The following is a 20891-nucleotide window of genomic DNA, read 5'->3' as shown; positions in this document are numbered from 1 at the left end:
CCTTCTTTCGTATTAGTTGGGCTTAGTACCTCTGCCATAGTACGTGATCGATCTCGATTCCTTCTCACTCCAGTGACTTTTACATTCATGGTAGGTCGCGCTCGAAACTGGTTTTTCGATTGATACCGTCATGCGCTGTTGATTCTCATAATCCAAAGTTTGTGTTGTACCCTCCATCACACTTTTAGTATTTTTTTGCGGTGATAAGATTTTGTTGTCACAAATTTTTTCATCTGTATTAGATACAGGAATATTTTGCAATCCCATAGGCCCACTATCACATGTAAAACTGTTTCCAAATTGCGCTCCTCGCTTTTTGTTTATATATTGAAAATCATTTATGACAGACGCATGCATTAAATTTTCCATACCCATCTTCAACTGATTATAGTCATCGACAGTGACATAGTTTTCATGAACGTGTTTAAGATCAGTTTTCAGCATTACAATATCTTTTAAAAGACCCGTAACATCTACATGGTCGAATGTGACCGGCGGGAGTTTATGCAAATCTTTGGCAACAAAAATAGGCATATCCTCGGTGTTCGTACTTTTTATTAGATCTATAATATCGTCCAGTTCTCGCACATTCTTCCCCTGCTTGCGACGTATCTTGCGTTTTGCAGTCGGTATTGAGTCGAACAGCATACTTTTTGCGGTCGATATGTCCTCCGGTGAGAAAGCACTATTACATATTAAATGTATACTTTTTTCGTCCATAACATCCACTTTGTTTATAATGAACGCTAATACTTCATTTATAACTACATTACACGAATTACATTTAATCACATTAGAGGCCATTTTTAACAGCTCCTTAATGCACCGACCGTTTGTTAGCGCGGTCACTCACTGACTTTATAATATTAATAGAAATATAATGTCAAATTCAAATCCATTTAATGTCAGACTACAAGATCAATTTGGTAGTCATCGTCATCACATCAGCCTTTAACTGACCAATGCTAAGCATAAGCATCCCCCTTGGAGGGTTTTGGTAGTAATTGTCACACTTAGTAGACGGATTGGTAACCACAGTTTAAACTTTACAGATGTTTTAAGAGGGACGCTGCTGCTCGTCTCTCACTCTCTCTTAGTCGCCTCTTACGACACTCACGGGAAAGGAGGAGGTGGCATATTCTATGCCGGGACCACAGGGTTTTTTACAAATGATGGCATCAAAACCATTAATCCGTACCTGAATGAACATTTCTGAGTAAAGTAATAAAGTGAGGATTTTTATTTTTATTTATTCAACTTTTTACCTAAATTGTAGCTCACAGGGCTAGTTTTTATAATTTATGCCAATGTTCCGCAACATGGACACAAGATGACGCCACTCCTGACCCCAGGTCAGAACGCAATAAAGCGGGTCATAACTCATACGGAACGGTACCGGGAAAGACCCAGCCGAAAGTGACACTGGTCTGTGCAAATGGAATGAAAAAATATATTGCTCTTTTATAATAAGTACCTGGATGAACGAGCTTTGCTCAATTTTTTTTTGGTTTAGTGTTGCTTATCAACGCCATCTATTGTCAAATAGCTTTAGTGTAACTTCTTTTTATAGATTAGGGGTTCCCAAACTTATTTTGTCTACGCCAGTGTGTGTGACTTGGACGCGGGAACAAACATCGACCTTTACGGCAGTTATTGAAAATATTAACAATCTTCGATTATTTGGGGTGAGTTTAGGTTATTATTTATTATTTTTATTGTTTATGTATGCATATCTATATCGACCGAGGAAAAATAGACAACGATAAGCGAATTACGGGAGCCCTGAACCAGCACCTAAGTGTGAAACGAAGTGGGTGATGAAAGTCAATATTCCATCGAAATTCCTCTATGTAACAGTAGTCTTAGACATATAAGTTGTTGTTACGTTATATATATATATATATATATATATATATATATATATATATATATATATATATATATATATATATATATATATATATATATATATATATATATATATAATTAATAGAAATAAGTTGCAAGCAACAAGGGCTGGGCATGATGAAAATAAATAAGGATCAAATTTTTTTTTTATATTATTAGTTATAGACATTTATAATTCTCTTTCATCTAAGAAAACGTGTCTCAGATTAAATAAATTAATCCCGCCCTCGCCCTAATGATTTCCATTATATAATAAATTTGTCGATATTTTTTCTTTAAATCCTTAATTAATCGTATAAGAATATTTTTTATGCTATTAATTTTTTTTATGCAACTTAAAATGGCAAACAAGCTGACGGCCCACCTGATGGAATGTGGTAACCGTCGCCTATAGACATGAGCAGTACTGTGGAAATAACAGAGTATACTGTTTCGCCCATGATACTCCCCGTACATTATAAAGACTGCTATTAGATATATAAGTCACAAATCCCACCCCATATGGAGCACTGTTGACACCAGGTACCCCCTAATAAAGTAGTGACAATACAAAGTAAAAGCTAGAAAGAATTGAAAGCCAAAACAATATTTTTTTGTTTTTTTTTTTCTGTCTCCTGTCTGAATTTTATTCCAACATCACCCAAAAACTACTGCATCCAATTGGATGAGATTTTCACAGTTATATTCGTGATGGTGTAACGTAAAATCTGGTGTAAATTTCATCTTTAAAAGTCATCCTGAAATGGCCTAGTCTATTCATAGTCGTAGCTAGGAAGGGACATTGAGGTGCAATGCTCTACCTTAAAATGAAAGGTTCCAAGAAAATTAAACAGATTTGCTTTTTCGAAGTCACTTAATTATGACTTCTGTCCTACCAAAAAGTTCTTTTGACCTACCTTAAACTTGGGTTTTTTTTTTAATGGGCGATAATGGTATGGTAACCCCGTCTGCGCTATTGGTATACACTGGCGGGGTACCAGTGAGGGATGACAGATGAAGATGAAAGTAGGTCAGTTAGCCCATCCTGACGAATTAAACTAGAATTAGTCACGATGGTTTCCAGGTGGAACCACGTGGAGGTCGACCTGACAGGGTATATTGCTAGTAATGGGGCTATTTGACTCCATTACTAACAATCCCTTTCCCCCCTAACCTTAAACTTGGGTCTAGCTACGGCCCTGAGTCTATTTCATTGAATAGTAGCCGATTTCTTTTTGTGGAGTACTATTTAATTATTGAGTCCTTCCATTACGAGTCAAAAATAAAATGTTTCTACTTTATAATATTATTTTAGATACAAATGTTTAAATGTAATAACATAATTATAATTACTCCTCTCCATCCAAAGGTTGCCTGGAAGAGACCGCTCTTAGCGATAAGGTCGCCCATTGTTTTCTCATTGTGATTATTTCTTGTAATTATTTTTATTTATAATAAGTTTACTATTGTAATCTTTTGGAGGTAACAATAAAGAGTATCTATCTAAGGTACCTGAACAGATTCTTTACGGATATTTATTAGGAAAATATACATTCACCTAATATCTATATATTTCAGTTACAATATCTATACATCTACTAGTCCTGTAACTAACATATTAAGAGTTTGTTATAAAAAAAAATAATATTGAACTTTAACGTAATAGAAAATAGTATTGTTTTATTTTACCTGTATTCAAAAATGCACCACCTACGTATTTCAGTTTGAGTCATAGATTATTTTATTTGCTCTTCTTATACAGTTAATTGTTTGTTATAATAATATTTATGTATGTATTTATTATATCGTCACCTCTATGGCAAATTTACGAATGCGCAGTTTTTTCAAATTTGACATTTCTTTAAAAATCTATATTTTGCGTCATATTACTTATTATGGCTTATTTTCAAATTTCTATCTTTAACGGTTAAAGAAATCAAGAAGCTCGAATCTATTAATATATTTTTATGATATACCCAAAGTAAACTTACTTAGCATATTTTTATAGTATTTTCTATAATAAACACTTTAATTTTAAAATTTCAATAATTATTTTATCAAGCTTAATTTAGTTATTTTACATGAATGATTGCTATAACGTTGTTATTTAAACTGAAGTTTTCTCCAATACACGTCATTTATACCTTGGTATATTTACGAAAGTGGCACTTTCGTTAATATACCTTGGTATATTTACGAAAGTGGCACTTTCGTTAGTTTGCCAGATATTAATATAAATTATTTTCTTTGGCAACTTACGAAACTGCCACTTTCGTAGATTTGCTGTTGTATAATTCAATACTTAGGAACTCTATGTATGAAGGTACAAAGTAACGAATATGCATTTATTTCTGATACTTGTAATATAATAATAATTAATTAAGCGCATTCAATAAAAAAACCGGATTTTAAAACTAAAATGTAAGCATGATCTTTTACAGTAGTCTTCTGCCAAAAGTTATTTGCATTCTAATGTTTTAAAACGTTCCCCTGTAAAATGTATCTTTTTCAGTTTCGTAAGTTTACCATAAAGGTGACGATATATATATATATATATATATATATATATATATATATATATATATATATATATATATATATATATATATATATATATATATATATATATATATATATATATATATATATATATATATATATATATATATACATATATATGTTTATTTGACATATTGTGTGTATGTTCATTTAAGTGTAATTATATGAATATATTAATTATTACTTTTTATATTTCCTTAATTTAATAATGCACCGCCTACTTATTTCTCGGTTCGCCCAATGGTTGACTGGTAGAGAACACCGTCCGGTGTTAAATCCGCCTTATGTACATACAATTTTATCGTGCATTAAAATTTAAATAAATGAATAATAAAAATAGTTTCGTTACAGCTACATTTGGACGCTTTTATTCACATTTAATACAGACTACAGTTCCAGACACACCATCACGTAGGTATTCGAATAAAGTGAATTGTTTCTGCGATTAAATCGTTACTAGGAATTCTCAGAGAATCGAATTACCAGCGATTGTGTGAGGATCGAAGGGGAAAGGTAGTAAAGGGCACGCGGCTCTTAACGCTTGCTTGCAACTCACTAATTTATCACTTCAAAATATACGTAAACATAATTTTTAATATTGTGTCCTAAAAAAAACAAGTCAATTTTATTGGAACAATTGTGACAAAATCAGTTATTTTGATGTAACAAACTAAACTACTGTACCGATTTCATTAAAATTTCTATGGGACCAATATGTATGTATGTCCTTACAAATATTCTAAATCCATTTAAAATCGACAGAGTTATGAGGTAACAAATGTAAAACAAATACAACCGGACCGTGAACCTCTGTCTTTTTGAAGTCGATTGAAAACGTTAATTAATATATTTGCTTATTCGACCAATTAATTATAGATAAAAATATATGACTTCATCCTAACAGTAGAATGAGATGTTTTAAAATGGACGCTGCTGCCCATTCATCGCCTTCCTTTAGTCGCCTCTAACGCCTATTAAATGTAATGTAATTTGTACATGGCCAACAATTAATTTGCATGCTTTAGACTATAAGGCGAACATCTGTACTTCACAATAAATCAATATCCGTAAAAACAATTTTTCTAGCAAATAAATCAATCTATCTGTCTATCAATCTACGACACACACGGAAAAGGAATGGGTTGTCTATTCTTTGCCGGGACCATAAGCGACATAATATGGTGGAAGAATGGATCCTCAACTTTCAACAGTCGATGCCGATCTAATCGGACGTAAATAAACAACAAGGTGAGTTATCTTTCTTTTTTCTTAATTCTATTATCACATAATTCTATTAATTGCAGTTAGTATTCTGTTTTGCTCCACATATCGCCACGATAATCCTTCCATTTAACGAAGAAACATTAGATGTTTGCTACTTAATCACTAAATACTAAATACTTGAACAGCTAAACGTATTTAAATGTAATTTGCTACGTAAAAGATTAAAAAAAAAGGGAAATTAAATCTATGAAGATTATTTGCTTTAATGTTTAACTATTTTAATTATTATTTTCAAAGTAAGGTACGTTTTTATGAGAGAACTACAAAATTTTACAATTTATTTAATTTTTTCTATCGCTTATAGCTGGACAAGAGTATTGGTCGAATTACTAATTGAATTAGAATACTAATTGATTTTCAGAACACTAAAAACCACTCATATAAAATACTCCAGATCCTTAATAAATGTACGTTATACATATTAAAATTAAAATAAATAAGACATGTATGTATTTCTATGTATATGTATTTATATATTTACATATGGATGTATTTAAGTATGTATTAGTAACTTGAAATATATATTTATGTATTCCCATTATTGTACGTATACGTATCTCCATATGTATTTAAAAAATTAACAGAATTTCGTGCCTCCAGTCAAACTGTTTATAATTACTCCTCTCCATCCAAAGGTTGCCTGGGAGAGGTCGCTCTTAGCGATAAGACCGCCTATTGTTTTCTTAGTGTAATATTTTGTTGTAATTGTTTATATTTATAATAAGTTTGCTATTGTAATCTTATGGAGGAAACAATAAAGAGTCTATCTATCTGTCTATTCAAAATGAATGTCAAATAAAAATAGATTTAAATCAGACCAATAAATTTAATTAGGCACATATCCAATATTGTCAAGAAAGATAAATAATTATATTTTATATGTTATACCAATAAGAAATTTAATTTTTTTATATCAATGTATCTTATGGAAACAATAAAGAGTATCTATCTATCTATCTATGTATAAGTGAAGTGAGTTCGAGATCTCATAGTGGATGCGTTAAAAGCGACAATGCGTTACGAACCGTAAACCTACAGGGTGTCTTGATTCGATATCCTTTTATTGTTTTCTGATGTCACACGTTTTGCACCGTGATAGGTTGACGAGAATGTTACTGTTTCTATTTGTAACCGACTTGGAAATGGAATAAATTGGGAATTCCCTCCCTTTCACTTTCAGATTTTCAGAACAATATAAATAAACATACTAATGAATATAAATTATTTGTATTGTTAGTTGAGAAGTAAAAAGGGATTTGAAATATGTTTATTTTGTCTTATAATTTTTGCACCTTTTTAATGCGTAAACACTCATTTTATTTATTAAATAACACGTTAAGATACATTTTATGGGTAAATATATAGAATACTGATAAAAAAAACGAGTCAGCTAATTTGACAATTAGCTGATAAAAAGTTAACCCGTTTTTCGTGGCTCGATGCTCTATCTATATAATGTAAGCTTGAATCATATTGCTGCTGCTTCACTTCAGAGATACATATGCCAGTCAAACAATGTCTAATACATGGCAAAAGTAAATAATATTATATTATTACTTGGACAAAACTAAACAAAAGCTAACAGAAATTAACTAACAACGCGTTTATCTTGCTCTTTCTACGTATTCATTTTATTCGCAGTACTGAAAGATATTTTCCCTCGTTACACTTCTTTACTGAGTCTTAAACCGAAGGGATAAGGTATAAAATAACTTGGCAGCTTCAGTACTAAGACATAGAAGCCTTGATATATGAGTAAACATTCCACGGCGATGTATAGGAAGGAATGAACATGAATATAGTAATAAGTAAACATAATCGAGATAAATCCCCGTGTGTTTTCGTTAAGGAAACCTCTCACGGTACGAGTATCTGGACAGCGGGAGATATTTACTGTCCTACAGTCACTGGCTCTAATAATGGAATGGTATAGAACGGGCCACCTATTTCAGGCCCGTAGGGACCCGACTAAGGGAACTTGGAGGGGAAAGGGATTGTTAGCAATGTAGTTTGACAGCTCCATTGCTAGCAATATATCCTATTAGGTCGACCTCCACGTGGTTCCCCCTGGAAACCATCGTGAACAGTTCTCGTTGGATTCGTCACGACGGGCTAACTGACCTGCTTCATTCTCACCTATCATCCTTCACTGGTGCCCCGCCGGTGTACACCGATAGCGCGGTTGGTATATCACCTCTACCATTACATTATCACACTTGAAAACGAAACTAAGGGAACTTAAGGGATGGGCAGCAACGTCCCTTTCAAAACATCACCAAAGCCTAACTCAAGAATCTTTCTTCTCCATCGGTTGTCGATTCGAAACTATGTGACCAGCCCATTGCCACTTTAGCTTACTTATCCTTCTGGCTAGGTCGGTGACTTTGGTTCTTTTACGGATATCCTCATTTCAAATTCTGCCACGCAAAATAATGGGTGAAAGAAAAATACAATAGTTATCGGTCCATAAAACTAATTTATCGATTCAAAATACTACAAATAAATTTTAGTCTACCATACTGTCTCAACAGCTAAACGCGCCGTGTAAGTATGCGAGGCAAGGGGGGCTAGGGATTGTTAGTAATGGGGTCTAATTGCCCCTATGCTAGCAATACACCCTACCAGGCCGACCTCCACGCGGTTCCCCCTGAAAACTATCGTGGTTAATTCTAGTGCAGTTCGTCACGTCCTGCTAACTGACCTGCTTTCGTCGTCACCTATTATCTCTCACTGGTGCCCCGCCAGCGTATACTGTTAATGCAAGCGGGATGGCCAGTTCATTATTACCCATTAAAAAAAAGTATGCGAGGCTCTAGATACATACATACACATCAGTCACGCTTGTCTCAAGATATTTGTCGTTTTTCGACTCTTTTTGATTTCTTTGATGAAAATGTTCGCTTTTGCTGAAACACTTCGTTTTTCCCTTTCAAAAATACTAACGATTTCGAATTCACCCTGTATATGAAAACAATAATAATAAAAAAATTAAATTAACTTTATTATTAATAAATAATAACTTGCAGAGGAAATATAGACTTATAATTTTATATTGCAGTAGGAATATAACATTTTTTATGAGACCTAAAAGAATGAGGTTTACCGACTAATAGTTGACTTCCATAGTATAACAGGTTCAAATCCCATTGGAACGAATTGTCAAAAATGAATTACTAGTAAATTATATCCATTTAAATAACCAATAGTCCAAATAGTACAAAAATACCAGTTACATTCTTAATGCATTAATATAATAAACTCTCTAATCATGGTGAGCTTGTTTCCTGGTTTAAAAATTAGTGATGTGCCGAGGCATACTCACTCGAGAACCTAATAGGTACTAAATGTGGGGGGAGGGATTGTTAGTAATGGAGACTAAAGACCCTGTAGCGGAGAATAATCGAAACTAAAAATAATATAAACTAAAAATAATATAAACATTCTAATAATTCATTAATTCCGCTCCGCTTATAAACATTGCGGCAACACTGTAAGCGAAGTGCATGAAGATAGCGGCCGACTGCGGCCGCAACGTTTTGGCAGCGCGGCTAACTTTGCGGGTACTCTCCAATGCGCGTATTACGTATGCACTGTGTTTGCCTATATTTAAATTATTATTTGTATAATCTCACCTATATTGTATTGTCATTGTTTATGTGCTTGTGGGCTACGCAAATAAATCATTTTATTGTCTAAAAACTGCATTCGCTCCGTGTATGCGTAAGTTCATTTTTTACTGTATACCCACCATCAACAAACATTAGTGAACCTCGGATAAATACAGAGTTGGTGAGGGCCTAGGAGTCATCAAAGGGCCCTACACCACAGTGGTGACCCCGTGTATCATATTCAGCGAAATATTATTTTTTAAATTTTCAAATTCAACAGTTGTTGACGCAGGTACAAAGTCCAACTTATAAGAACCTGGCGCAAATCATAAGCGGTGAGCGATTAATAATATTTTTTTTTTAACATGTCTGAGCGTGATGAATTTTCGGATGTGCATGTTTGGTGGTAAACGACTGGACCAAATGGTTTTCAAAAAATCCATAGGTACTGATGGACCAGCCAAACTCTGCATATGACGTAAGAATTGCGATGGTTTACGATCGCCGAGTTCCTCATGTATGAGTAATTGCTTTACGCGTTTTTCTTGAGAGGCTGAAAGACGTTTGATGAGCTCAGATTTAAGTTTGTCATATTTATTAGTGGAGGGTGGATTGGTAATTATATCCTTCACCTCAGCAGCGTACTGGTGATCTAATTGTGCTACTAAATAACAAAATTTGGTCTCATCTGTCGTTATTTTTGAGAGTGTAAATTGACTTTCCACCTGGGCGAACCATAAACTTGGTTCCTCTGGCCAAAATGGTGGTATTCTTACACCCACTCTGGTACTTCTCGGGATGCGCAGTTCTTATAAAGAAGACCTTCAAACATCTCCTGCAGAACTGGTCTATGGTGAACCAATCCATTTGCCAGGTCAGTTTTTGTCTCCCAAAGATGACTACACAACATCCGATGTCACCGAGTACGCTAACCGTCTTTGTTCTCAAATGACCAAGTTAACACCACGACCGACTTCATGGCACACATCTACATCATCGCCATTTTACATACCACGAGATTTATCTACTTCATCTCACGTGTTCCTGCGGCAAGATCGAGTTCGTAGTTCCTTGGAAGCACCATATGTTGGCCCTTTTAAAGTTCTTAACAGGCAACCCAAGTACTTTACCTTAGACCTCCAAGGCAAGAAAACCAATGTCACTATAGACAGACTAAAGCCAGCTTACATAATGAAGGAACCTCAAATTAAAGAACTTCCACCTACGCAGTCATCACCTCTTCCTTCTGCGACCAAAACTTTCGTAGAAGAAAAGAGAACAAGAAGTGGCAGAAGAGTACAATTTCCTGATTTTTATCGACCGTAGTCACGGTCTGGTCGGGGGGAAGATGTAGCGGAGAATAATCGAAACTAAAAATAATATAAACTAAAAATAATATAAACATTCTAATAATTCATTAATTCCGCTCCGCTTATAAACATTGCGGCAACACTGTAAGCGAAGTGCATGAAGATAGCGGCCGACTGCGGCCGCAACGTTTTGGCAGCGCCGCTAACTTTGCGGGTACTCTCCAATGCGCGTATTACGTATGCACTGTGTTTGCCTATATTTAAATTATTATTTGTATAATCTCACCTATATTGTATTGTCATTGTTTATGTGCTTGTGGGCTACGCAAATAAATCATTTTATTGTCTAAAAACTGCATTCGCTCCGTGTATGCGTAAGTTCATTTTTTACTGTATACCCACCATCAACAAACATTAGTGAACCTCGGATAAATACAGAGTTGGTGAGGGCCTAGGAGTCATCAAAGGGCCCTACACCACAACCCTATTGCTAGCAATATACTCAACCAGGTCGATCTCCCCGTGGTCCACCCTGGAAACCATCGTGCTGAATTCCAAGTGTATTTATCACGATGGGCTAACTAACCTGATTTTTTCATTCTCATCTATCATCTATCACTGGTGCCCCGCCAGTGTACACCGTTAGCGCAGACGGGGTTACCATTCGATTATTATCCATTAAAAAAATTGGGTATAAGGTAATCGAATAATCAATATACAGCAGCCTTTCCCAAAGTGGGCGATAACGCCCCCTTGTGGGCGCTACAGGCCTACCCAGAAAAAAAATGAGGGCATTGTGTAGAGGCTCGTTTAGAATTAGAATAGAATAGAATAGAATAGAAATCATTTATTCAAATAAACTTACATTGAAGCACTTTTGAAAAGTCATTACATTTTTTTTTAATTTACCTCTCGTTCGGAAAGCTGTCTCATCACAAGAAGAACGAGCAAGAAACTTGCGTGTTGCTCTTTTAAATAATTTTATTATTACTTTACATTTTCAAGTTTAATTGTGTGAATACAAACCACCAATTAGCACTAATTCAATTAAATACTCAAAAAGAAAAAAAATATTGAATACATAACCAACTGGTTAAACAATTAATAAGAGGAAATCAGTCATAGTGATTAGAGCAGACCATCCCTACAAGCAGCACCCGTTCACGAGTATGACGGATGAGCCAGCCATCACTGCGCTCGACCATATTTTAGGGAGCCCAATGACCAGGCCCACCACGCCGCCACAAGTCTGGACATTTTAGTGAGCATGACTAATCAAAACACTAGACCACGTCAAAGCTTCTCACAATTGCCATCTGATAGTTATAGTATTCACATTTTACATAAGAATGCATGCGGCAATTAATACAAAAAACCGCTACGCTTTCATATTTCTAAAATTAATCAATTAAATCAAGAAAGAAATGAGAAAATAAAATTATAACGTTGTATGCTAATAAACTAATTATTTACTTGATATGTTGTCATCTATGAATTCGTCTATCCTGTAATAGGCTTTCTTACATAAAAATTGTTTAATATAAGATTTGAATTGCCTCTCTGTCAGATTTAATGCAGATTCCGGCAGTTTATTATAAAATCTTATGCTAATTACCATAGAATGAATTACTGATTTTGTGCAGACGGCATTTAAAAATAAGCTTATTTATATTGCGTAAGTTTCTACTTGTACAGTCTTTGAGTTTTTTAAAACTCTCTAAGTTCTTCCGTGTATACATAATATTTTCATAAATGTATTGTGAAGTAACTGTGAGGATATTTGAGTCTTTAAAGCACTGACGTAATGACTCTCTCGAACCCATACCATAAATAGAACGTATGGCTCTCTTTTGTAAAACAAATATAGTATTTATATCGGCTGCTTTACCCCACAGCAGTATGCCATAAGACATTATGCTATGGAAATAACTAAAATATACAAGTTTAGCCGTTGCCACGTTGTTAATTGTCAATTCTTCTAATTGCATATGCAGCAGAACTGAGTCTACTGGCCAATTTTGAAATATGGGGCCCCCATTGTAATTTCGAGTCCACTGTTATACCTAAAAAAACTGTATCATTAACAAAATTTACTATTTCATCATTAAGCAATAACTGTGTATTTATTAGTCTTACATTAAAAAAAAATTTTATACACTTTGTTTTGCTGGAATTTAATAATAGGTTATTACATGTAAACCAATTTAATATTGCAGACATAGCACAATTTACATCGTCTAATTGATTACTTTGACGTCCAATTTTAAACACTAACGAAGTATCATCCGCAAACAGCACTATATCTGCAATTTTCTCTTTAATTAATGTTTAATCTCCGATAATATAGCTCAACATTTAAATTTTAATTTAATTAAATTAATTGACTAATAATTTACAATAATTGATTAATTTAATTTGAATAATAGTGGTTTTTAAGTAGGTGAAAAAATGGGGTTGCTAAAAATAATTTATTCTCAAAGTGGGCAGTAGGCAAAATAAGTTTGGGAACCCCTGAATACAGTGATCAAATACATAACACTTCGTTAAGGTTTCGAGTAATTTTATTGTTAAATGTTTCATAAGCACATATTATATTTATATTGTTATATTATTAGGTTTCGAATACTTTATAATACTCGTATGTTTATTATACTTGTAATTTATTGTTACTATTTCAAATTTTTAGTAATATTTTCTTTAATTATTAAAAACCTTATCAAATCGCTGAATCATTTATTTTTTACATATATACTTTAGAGTTCAATTAAAAAAGTAATCGACTATGTTAAAGTATCCGAATATCCGTACAAGTAGATACTCGAGTACGAGAGATACTATTCGAGTCAAACCCGAGTCGGGATTCTTATTTTATCGAGTATCAAAAATATTCGAATAGCAAAAGTTGTTGACTCGTCACATCACTATAGAGAATATGGTTTCCCATTTTAGTTCTGCGGGCATTCTTCAAGGGGTACGCATTTCTTGGTCTTCGTATCCCTCACAGTAGGCGGGTCGCAGTAACAAGCAGAGAAGTCACAGATGAGGCCAGCACGCGTGTCTTTAACTGGCTTCGGCTCCTCGCAGGTGGGTTCTGGGGTTATGAAGTCGCAGCCGACTGCATACCCATGGGTGCCTTCCTCGCATTCTCTTACACCTGAAATGATACAGTATTGATTTTTTATTTTTTCTTATCATCATTTTTACAGGAAACAATCATTTTTAAAAGGAATTATTATATCAGCCTTAAACTGTCCACTGATGAGCACAAGCCTCTCCCTTAGCGGATTTTGCCAATAGTTGCTATGCTCGGCAGGTGGTTTAAAACAAGAAGGACGCTGCTGCCCATCCCTCAGTTGTCTCTTACGGCACCCACGGGAAAAGACCCCTTCCTTTTCTATACCGGGACTATATGGCAATTAATTTCCGTTAAGTTCCAACATAGAATGGGCCATCCCTTCCTTTTTTATACCATGAAATTGACAAACAGACATACACCCCATCTAATATCATATTAACCGTCCATAGATAATCTAACGGTCACGGTAGCCTATGGACACCTGCAACACTAGGGGTGTCACGTTCGCATTGCTGACCCTGAAGAAACTTTAACACACAACTTTTGAAGAACCAAATACTGTAGTCTCTAGAGAAAACCTCGGCGGGGAGCTCATTCCACAGCTTGAACGTTCGCGAAAAAAACTCTATTGAAACCTTTGTTTTTAAACCTAGAAGTGTTCCTTAATGTTACGTGACTTAAAGTCCGGTGTATGTTTTATCTTGATGCGCCATCTATAGTGATTTATTAAATTAATTTTCCTTCTCATAAAGATCGTCTGTACAAAATCCCAGGCTAAAGTTTGTACCAATAAAACACATATATACATAAACGTTATGTAAACGTAAACAAAGCTAATATCAATAAAATAGTATTGACATAATCAAGGTTGCGTATAAGTTAGTGTGCGAACAAGACTCCAGTTATCATTAATATATAGTAGGTACATACACTTATAAACATATATCGAGTAATTATTATCAACCAATATACCAGAGAATAACTTTGTACAAAAGTCGTTTGCTTGTGTACCTCGGTCCCATTCGTGTTTCAACCGTGAAGCAGTTGTGTTTGCATGGCTGTGTTTCGGTTTGAAGGGTGGGATATGGCGTGAATTTACAGGGTACAGAGGAATAACACCTGAGTCCTCAGGAATGGTAACGCATGGAGGGTATCATGGGCGAAACAGTGTACTCTGTTATGTCCATGGTACTGCTCATGTCTATAGGCGACGGTTACCACTTTCCATCAGGTGGGCCGTCAGCTTGTTTGCCATTCTTAGTTGTATAAAAAAAAATTATCTTCAATAACAAATTTTGGACTGGGAGAAATCCCTTCAAGGGATAAGTTGGCCTGTTTACACTTTGGTATAACCTAATATCTATAAGAAAATGTACAAAAGCATATAAATAAATAAATAAATTGATCGTCGTATTAGTCCTGGTATAAAATGGACTTCCTTTCCCGCGAGTGTCGTAAGAGGCGACTAAGGGAACTTATGGTGGAAGGTCCTTCTTAAAATATATGTAAAAATCTAACTGTAATTGCTAATCCGCCTGCCAAACGTGGTAACTACTGGCAGAACTCCCCTTATAGGGGAGGCTTATGTTCAGCAGTGGACATTTTTATTTTTAATGGGTGAAAATGGAATGGTAACCCCGCCTGCGCTATCGGGATATGCTGGCGGGGCACTAGTGAAGGGTAATAGATGAGAATGAAAACAGGCCAGTTGGCCCATCATGATGAATTCATCAGGAATTAACCATGATAGTTTCCAGCGGAACCGCGAGGAGGTTGACCTGGTTGGGTATATTGCTAGCAATGGGATTCTTAGTCTCCATTACTAACTATGCCTTTCCCCCCAGCAGTGGACAGTTAAAGATTGTTAAGATGATGATGAAGTTAGAAGGATAGAGATAGGTATCAAAAGACGTTTGTACAGTTCACGGCGCCCACGGGCAAGGAAGGTGTGGCCTATTCTATACCGGAACCACACGGCAATTCCATTCCAATTCTATAATCGCTTGGTAAAATACACGTAAATTTACTTACACATTTATTAAATACACTTACATCTCCCTAATGCGTAAATACAGCCACGCGAACGCAGTTTCGTATCTCCTAGCGCCAACCCGACCAGAACAAATGCACACAAATAAAACAAGCACTTCATATTAAAAATTTGTCTTTCGAATTTTGTCGAATTACAGAACTAGCCTTAAACACTCGTCCTATCTTACTGACCCGGTAATCTTAAAATTATCTCTTTATATTCGCATCGGTATTCGATTAATCGAGTGACGTTAAATGACGAGAATTGACTAATTATGTATCCCATTTGACGGTGATAAATTTGATATGTTTGTATAACTAAATTGAATTATAATATACTATGTTGTTATTAGCTAATTATCGGAGTTATATTTAGTATTTAGAAATTTAGCTGCCTTATTCTTTTTAATTATAAGTAGGTTTCTTAGCAGAGGAAGACTTTGTACAAAAGTCGTTTGCTTGGGCACCTCTGTCTCATTCCTGTTTCTACTGTGAAGCAGTTGTGTTTGCATGGCTGTGTTTCGGTTTGAAGGGCAGCAGCAGATATGGCAGTGAATTTACAGGGTACAAAGGAATAACACCTGAGTCCTCAGAAATGGCAACGCATGGAGGGTATCACGGGCGAAACAGTATACTCTGTTATGTCCATGGTACTGCTCATGTCTATAGACGACGGTTACCACTTTCCATCAGGTGGGCCGTCAGCTTGTTTACCATTCTTAGTTGTATAAAAAAAGGTTTTATATTTTAATATAATAATAACCGGTTTATCTTACGTGTAATTAAATCGAAATAGCGATTTTAAATATAACTAAAATATTTAAAAATCGACGAGACATTTTATAGACATATAAATTTGTAATTATGGATGTATGTTTATCACTATTTTACGCATAAATTTACCAAACAGATTTGAATAAAATTTGGTATATGGGTAAGTCATATCCTTACTTACCACATATGGTACTCATTCACGCGAGCGGTGCCGCAGGATACAGCTTATATAATATATAATAAGATAATAAAAATTAAGACTAAAATATTTCTGTACCCTGTAATTTCATAGCCCTACAAAGCAAAATAGCTATACGAGCATCACAGCAAAAACACTGGGTGAAAATATTAGCGGATAAACTGGGTGTTAATTACAGAGTAGGACAGGAGTACCCAAGCAGACCTTTCAATACTTGACATAGATAGATAGATATACTCTTTATTGTTTCCTCTGAAAGATTTCAGTTGTAAACTTATTATAGATACAAACAAACAATTACAAGAAATGTTTACACTGAAAAAACAATGGACGATCTTATCGCCAAAAGCGATCTCTTTCAGTTAACCTTTGGTAATTATTTTATTTCATTCTATATTATTTAACAGTTAAGTTTCTGTGATATTGGCGTCGATTCTGAGGCGCCATTTTCTAATAGAATTAATCATGATAGTTTCCAGGGGGAACCGCGAGGAGGTCGATCAGGTTGGGTATATTGCTAGCAATGGGATTCTTAGTCTCCATTACTAACAATCCCATTCCCCACGGCCTTCCGCTATTGGAGAAGTTTAGACAGTAGTTACCACGCTTGGCAGATAGATTGACAACAATGCTTAGAGGATTGGCAACAGCAGTTAGGCTTTGGTGATGTCTTAAGAGGAGCTCTGCTGTTCACGATGGTTTCATTGGTTGACCTGATATGATGTCGAACTCCATTGCTAACAATCCCTTTCCCCCTGGGCAGCGATAGTCACTTACCATCAAGTGAGCCGCATGCTCGTTTGCCTCCTGTATTGTAAAAAAGAAAGAAAAAACCCATAGTGATATGCACTTATTATATATATGCAAAAACAGTAGATATTAAGTATGTTTACATTGTACACATTTTACTGCGTTTTGTCTAAGTTTGTTGTGAGATCATTATTGATATAAACTGTTGACAATAACCCACAAGGTCATTGTTTATAAATTTTATCAATCTACTCATAATAATACGAGTATACTGTTGATATCCCGAGTCCCGGATTCAATTACGGTCAGGCCAGTTGAGGAAAATTGATATAAGACCATTCTACCACCTGTTTAATGGGGCAGAAATAAAATTCTACCACCTGTCTAAGGGAGCAAAATGAGCACTCTACCACCTGCCTAAACAATAACCATCTAAACAAGGTCGGCGAACAATTCCAATCGATCTAAGGGGAATGAATAAGCATTCTGTAACCTGTCCAAGGGGGCAGAATTAGCATTCTACCACCTGCTTAAGAAGGCAGAATGAGTATTCTGTCAGCTGTTTAAACAACAACGATCTAAACAACGGTGGTGAACAATTCCAATCGATAGATATGATTTTGCTACTGCATGTAATTAAGTATAAAATAATAAGAGACAGAAAAGTCCAAATTCTTTGTCTTTCTCACAGGCAGCATATCTTATTTACCAATAAATTATAGTAATTAAAATTTTTTTATAGAATAAAAATGAAATGGTAACCCCACCTATACTATCAGAATACGCTGACGGAGCCTCAATGAAGGATAACAGGTGAAGACAAAATATGATGAAAAATTCCGCTTGCAAAGGGGCCGCATGTCCCCATTACTAACAATCCCTTAGCCCCTGTCTTTGAAATAGCGTGCATTCATGTATTGTGGTGACCTCACATACTTACCATCTGGTAGAGCATCCATATTCTTTTTTATTGTTAGGGAGTCAAACGAGCAGACGGCTCACCTGATGGGAAGCGCCTACCGTTGCCCACGATCACTTGCAACATCAAAGGAGTTGCTTGTAAGTTGCTGTCTTTTTAAACGTTTGTTGGCACGTTTATTGAAGTTCCCCATATTATATTGTAAAGGGAAAACTGCTGACGGGAGCTCATTATGCAACCTAGATGTACGAGATAGAAACGAACGAGACGCATGGACAGTAGTAGTATGCCATGCACCCAAGAAATATCTCTGAAAATAATAAATGCATTGAGGGAAATTTTTGACCCCAAACAGTGATAAAAATAAGGTCGGGTCACTTTGATAATAACGGTAAATATTTATGACACATTTACAAGAACTGTACGACTTTATAATAACACATATTTCATAGTTATTTACATATATTTATGTAGTTATAGTGTCGTATGGTCCCGGCATAGAATAGGTCATCCCTTCCTTTCACGTGGGTGTCGTAAGAGGCGACTAAGTGGATTTAATGGTCGAAAAATGGCAGCAACGTCCCTCTTATGGATGAGAGTTTCAGCAATGGCCAGTTAACGTCTGATATGACAATAATATAGACATAAATTGTGTTGTAAAGAGGGAGACTTTGTACAAAAGTCGATTGCTTGGGTATCTCTGTCTGTTTCGGTTTGAAGGGTGAGATATGTCGTGAATTTACAGGGTACAGAGGTATAACATCTGAGTCCTCTGGAATGGCAACGCATGGGAGTATCATGAGCGAAACAGTATACTCTGTTATGTCCATGGTACTGCTCATGTTAGCTTGTTTGCCATTCTAAATTGTATAAAAACAAAAATTTGCTACAAACATATCCTAACGTAATAAGTAGGATAATTCATATTCACGCGAGCAACGCCGCAGGACACAGCTTGTATGTCAAAATTATCAAGAGCAGTTTATTTCCAATCAAACAATAAACTACGAACCAACAGGATGACTCTTCGCCATTTAGTACTACCGTTAGTTCAATCTGACACCGTACGGGTGGATATACCGGTATTGATAAAAACTTGTTGCACAACAAATAGTTGTGGCCATTACACAGGCGACTTCACAAGCAGAGCGACGAGCGGAGCGGAAACTATGATTGAATAAACAGATTTTAAATTTTTGTTTATAAGACAAAGGTGGCAAACAAGCGTTTTTCCCGGTTTATGGTTTATAAGCGACGATAATTAACCAAATAAGTTCGTCCAAAGTAAGTTCGTTGAATCTCGATCGCGTTAATTCCCGGTAAACATTCATGGTAAACGATGAAAGTAGCCTATGGACTCCTGTAACAATTTAATTCAAAGTATTTCGATTTTTATCTATATGTTAGCCGTGTGGTTCTGACATAGAATGGGTCACCCCGTCCTTTCCTGTAGGTGTCATAAGAAATGACTAAGGGAACTTAATGGTCAAAAGATGTGCAGCAACGTACCCCTGAAAACATCATCACAGCCTAACTGCGGTTGCTAACTCACCTGCCAAGCATAGCAACTTCTATTGAAACACCCTTTTATGAGGGAAGCTTAAGTTCAACAATGATAACGGCTAAAATGATATGACGATCTATATATTATGTGATAACTTAGCCATTTATTGTGTGAAATACATTGTACCCAATGGGAATTACAAATGTGGCTGACAGTTGTCACACAGGGAAAAATAATGTACTGGTTTTTATTAGATGAATTATTTTATTTGATTCCGCTAATACAATACACGTGTGACTACTAACAAATTATGAGGATTGACTTATTAGTAAATATAAAACAAATTAGAAGAGTTAAATAGTAATATTAATAATTTTGTATCACTAACCTATTTGGATATAATTCGTGATGCAATTGATTAAAACTCTCAGCTCTATTCTGAATCATCTTGCAATGAACATTCATACATTTTTTAATATTTCATTTTACTTTAATTTAATAAAATAATTAAAATTCATTGTATTATAAATGTAAAAATGTATAAGTATGGATGGATGGATGGGTCTATAGATTTTTCAAGCAAAAACTATTAAACCTATTTTAATGAGATTTATTACACGAGTACATTATACCCTAATTTAGGACAAAGGAAGCTTTACAATCCACGCGGGCAAACCGCTCGTTTTACAGCCACACCATTGATCATGAACTAGAATGCTATTGTTCAAACACACTGACACAGTTCGACCGTCCAATTCTACTACAACTGTGCATATACGGGTATTTTGACACATCTAGTGCAGTATTTCTTTATAATTATGTTTATTTCACGAAACAATGTCTATGGACTGTTCCATTGAATGTATTTCGTAATCATAGATTATGTACATACTTTTTTTTTATAAAATTTTTTTTTTGGAACAAATTGAACAATAACAAAATTAATAATATGAACGTGTTTATTCAGTAATTGTTCTGTAGCACCCTTCT

General features: G+C 35.1%; 2 protein-coding genes across 2 annotated transcripts; one reads left to right on the top strand and one right to left on the bottom strand.

The window, feature by feature from the left end:
* Positions 1-10136: 10136 nt before the first annotated feature.
* LOC128201969 (uncharacterized) lies at positions 10137-10664 on the top strand. The gene has a single exon (XM_052900576.1). It carries the CDS (start codon positions 10137-10139, stop codon positions 10662-10664), a length of 528 nt encoding a protein of 175 aa, XP_052756536.1.
* Positions 10665-13191: 2527 nt separating this feature from the next.
* LOC113510237 (uncharacterized) lies at positions 13192-15958 on the bottom strand. The gene is made up of 2 exons (XM_026893689.3): positions 15777-15958; positions 13192-13802 (listed from the first exon to the last, which is right to left on the bottom strand). Exons 1-2 carry the CDS (start codon positions 15874-15876, stop codon positions 13594-13596), a joined length of 309 nt encoding a protein of 102 aa, XP_026749490.1. The 5' UTR covers positions 15877-15958; the 3' UTR covers positions 13192-13593.
* Between the last annotated feature and the right edge of the window lie 4933 nt (positions 15959-20891).

Source organism: Galleria mellonella, unplaced genomic scaffold (genome assembly GCF_026898425.1).
Source record: "Galleria mellonella isolate WM207_F2 unplaced genomic scaffold, CSIRO_AGI_GalMel_v1 utg1267, whole genome shotgun sequence".
In the NCBI taxonomy this organism is placed as follows: Eukaryota; Metazoa; Arthropoda; class Insecta; order Lepidoptera; family Pyralidae; genus Galleria; species Galleria mellonella.
Note: the sequence above shows the minus strand (reverse complement) of the source record. Positions and strands in the feature narration are given on the sequence as shown.

Coding starts and splice junctions, on each gene's coding strand:
- LOC113510237 (XM_026893689.3), bottom strand. CDS start 15,876: ATGAAGTGCTTGTTTTATTTGTGTGCATTTGTTCTGGTCGGGTTGGCG. Junction 13,803..15,776: donor TATTTACGCATTAGGGAGAT/GTAAGTGTATTT, acceptor GTATCATTTCAG/GTGTAAGAGAATGCGAGGAA.
- LOC128201969 (XM_052900576.1), top strand. CDS start 10,137: ATGCGCAGTTCTTATAAAGAAGACCTTCAAACATCTCCTGCAGAACTG.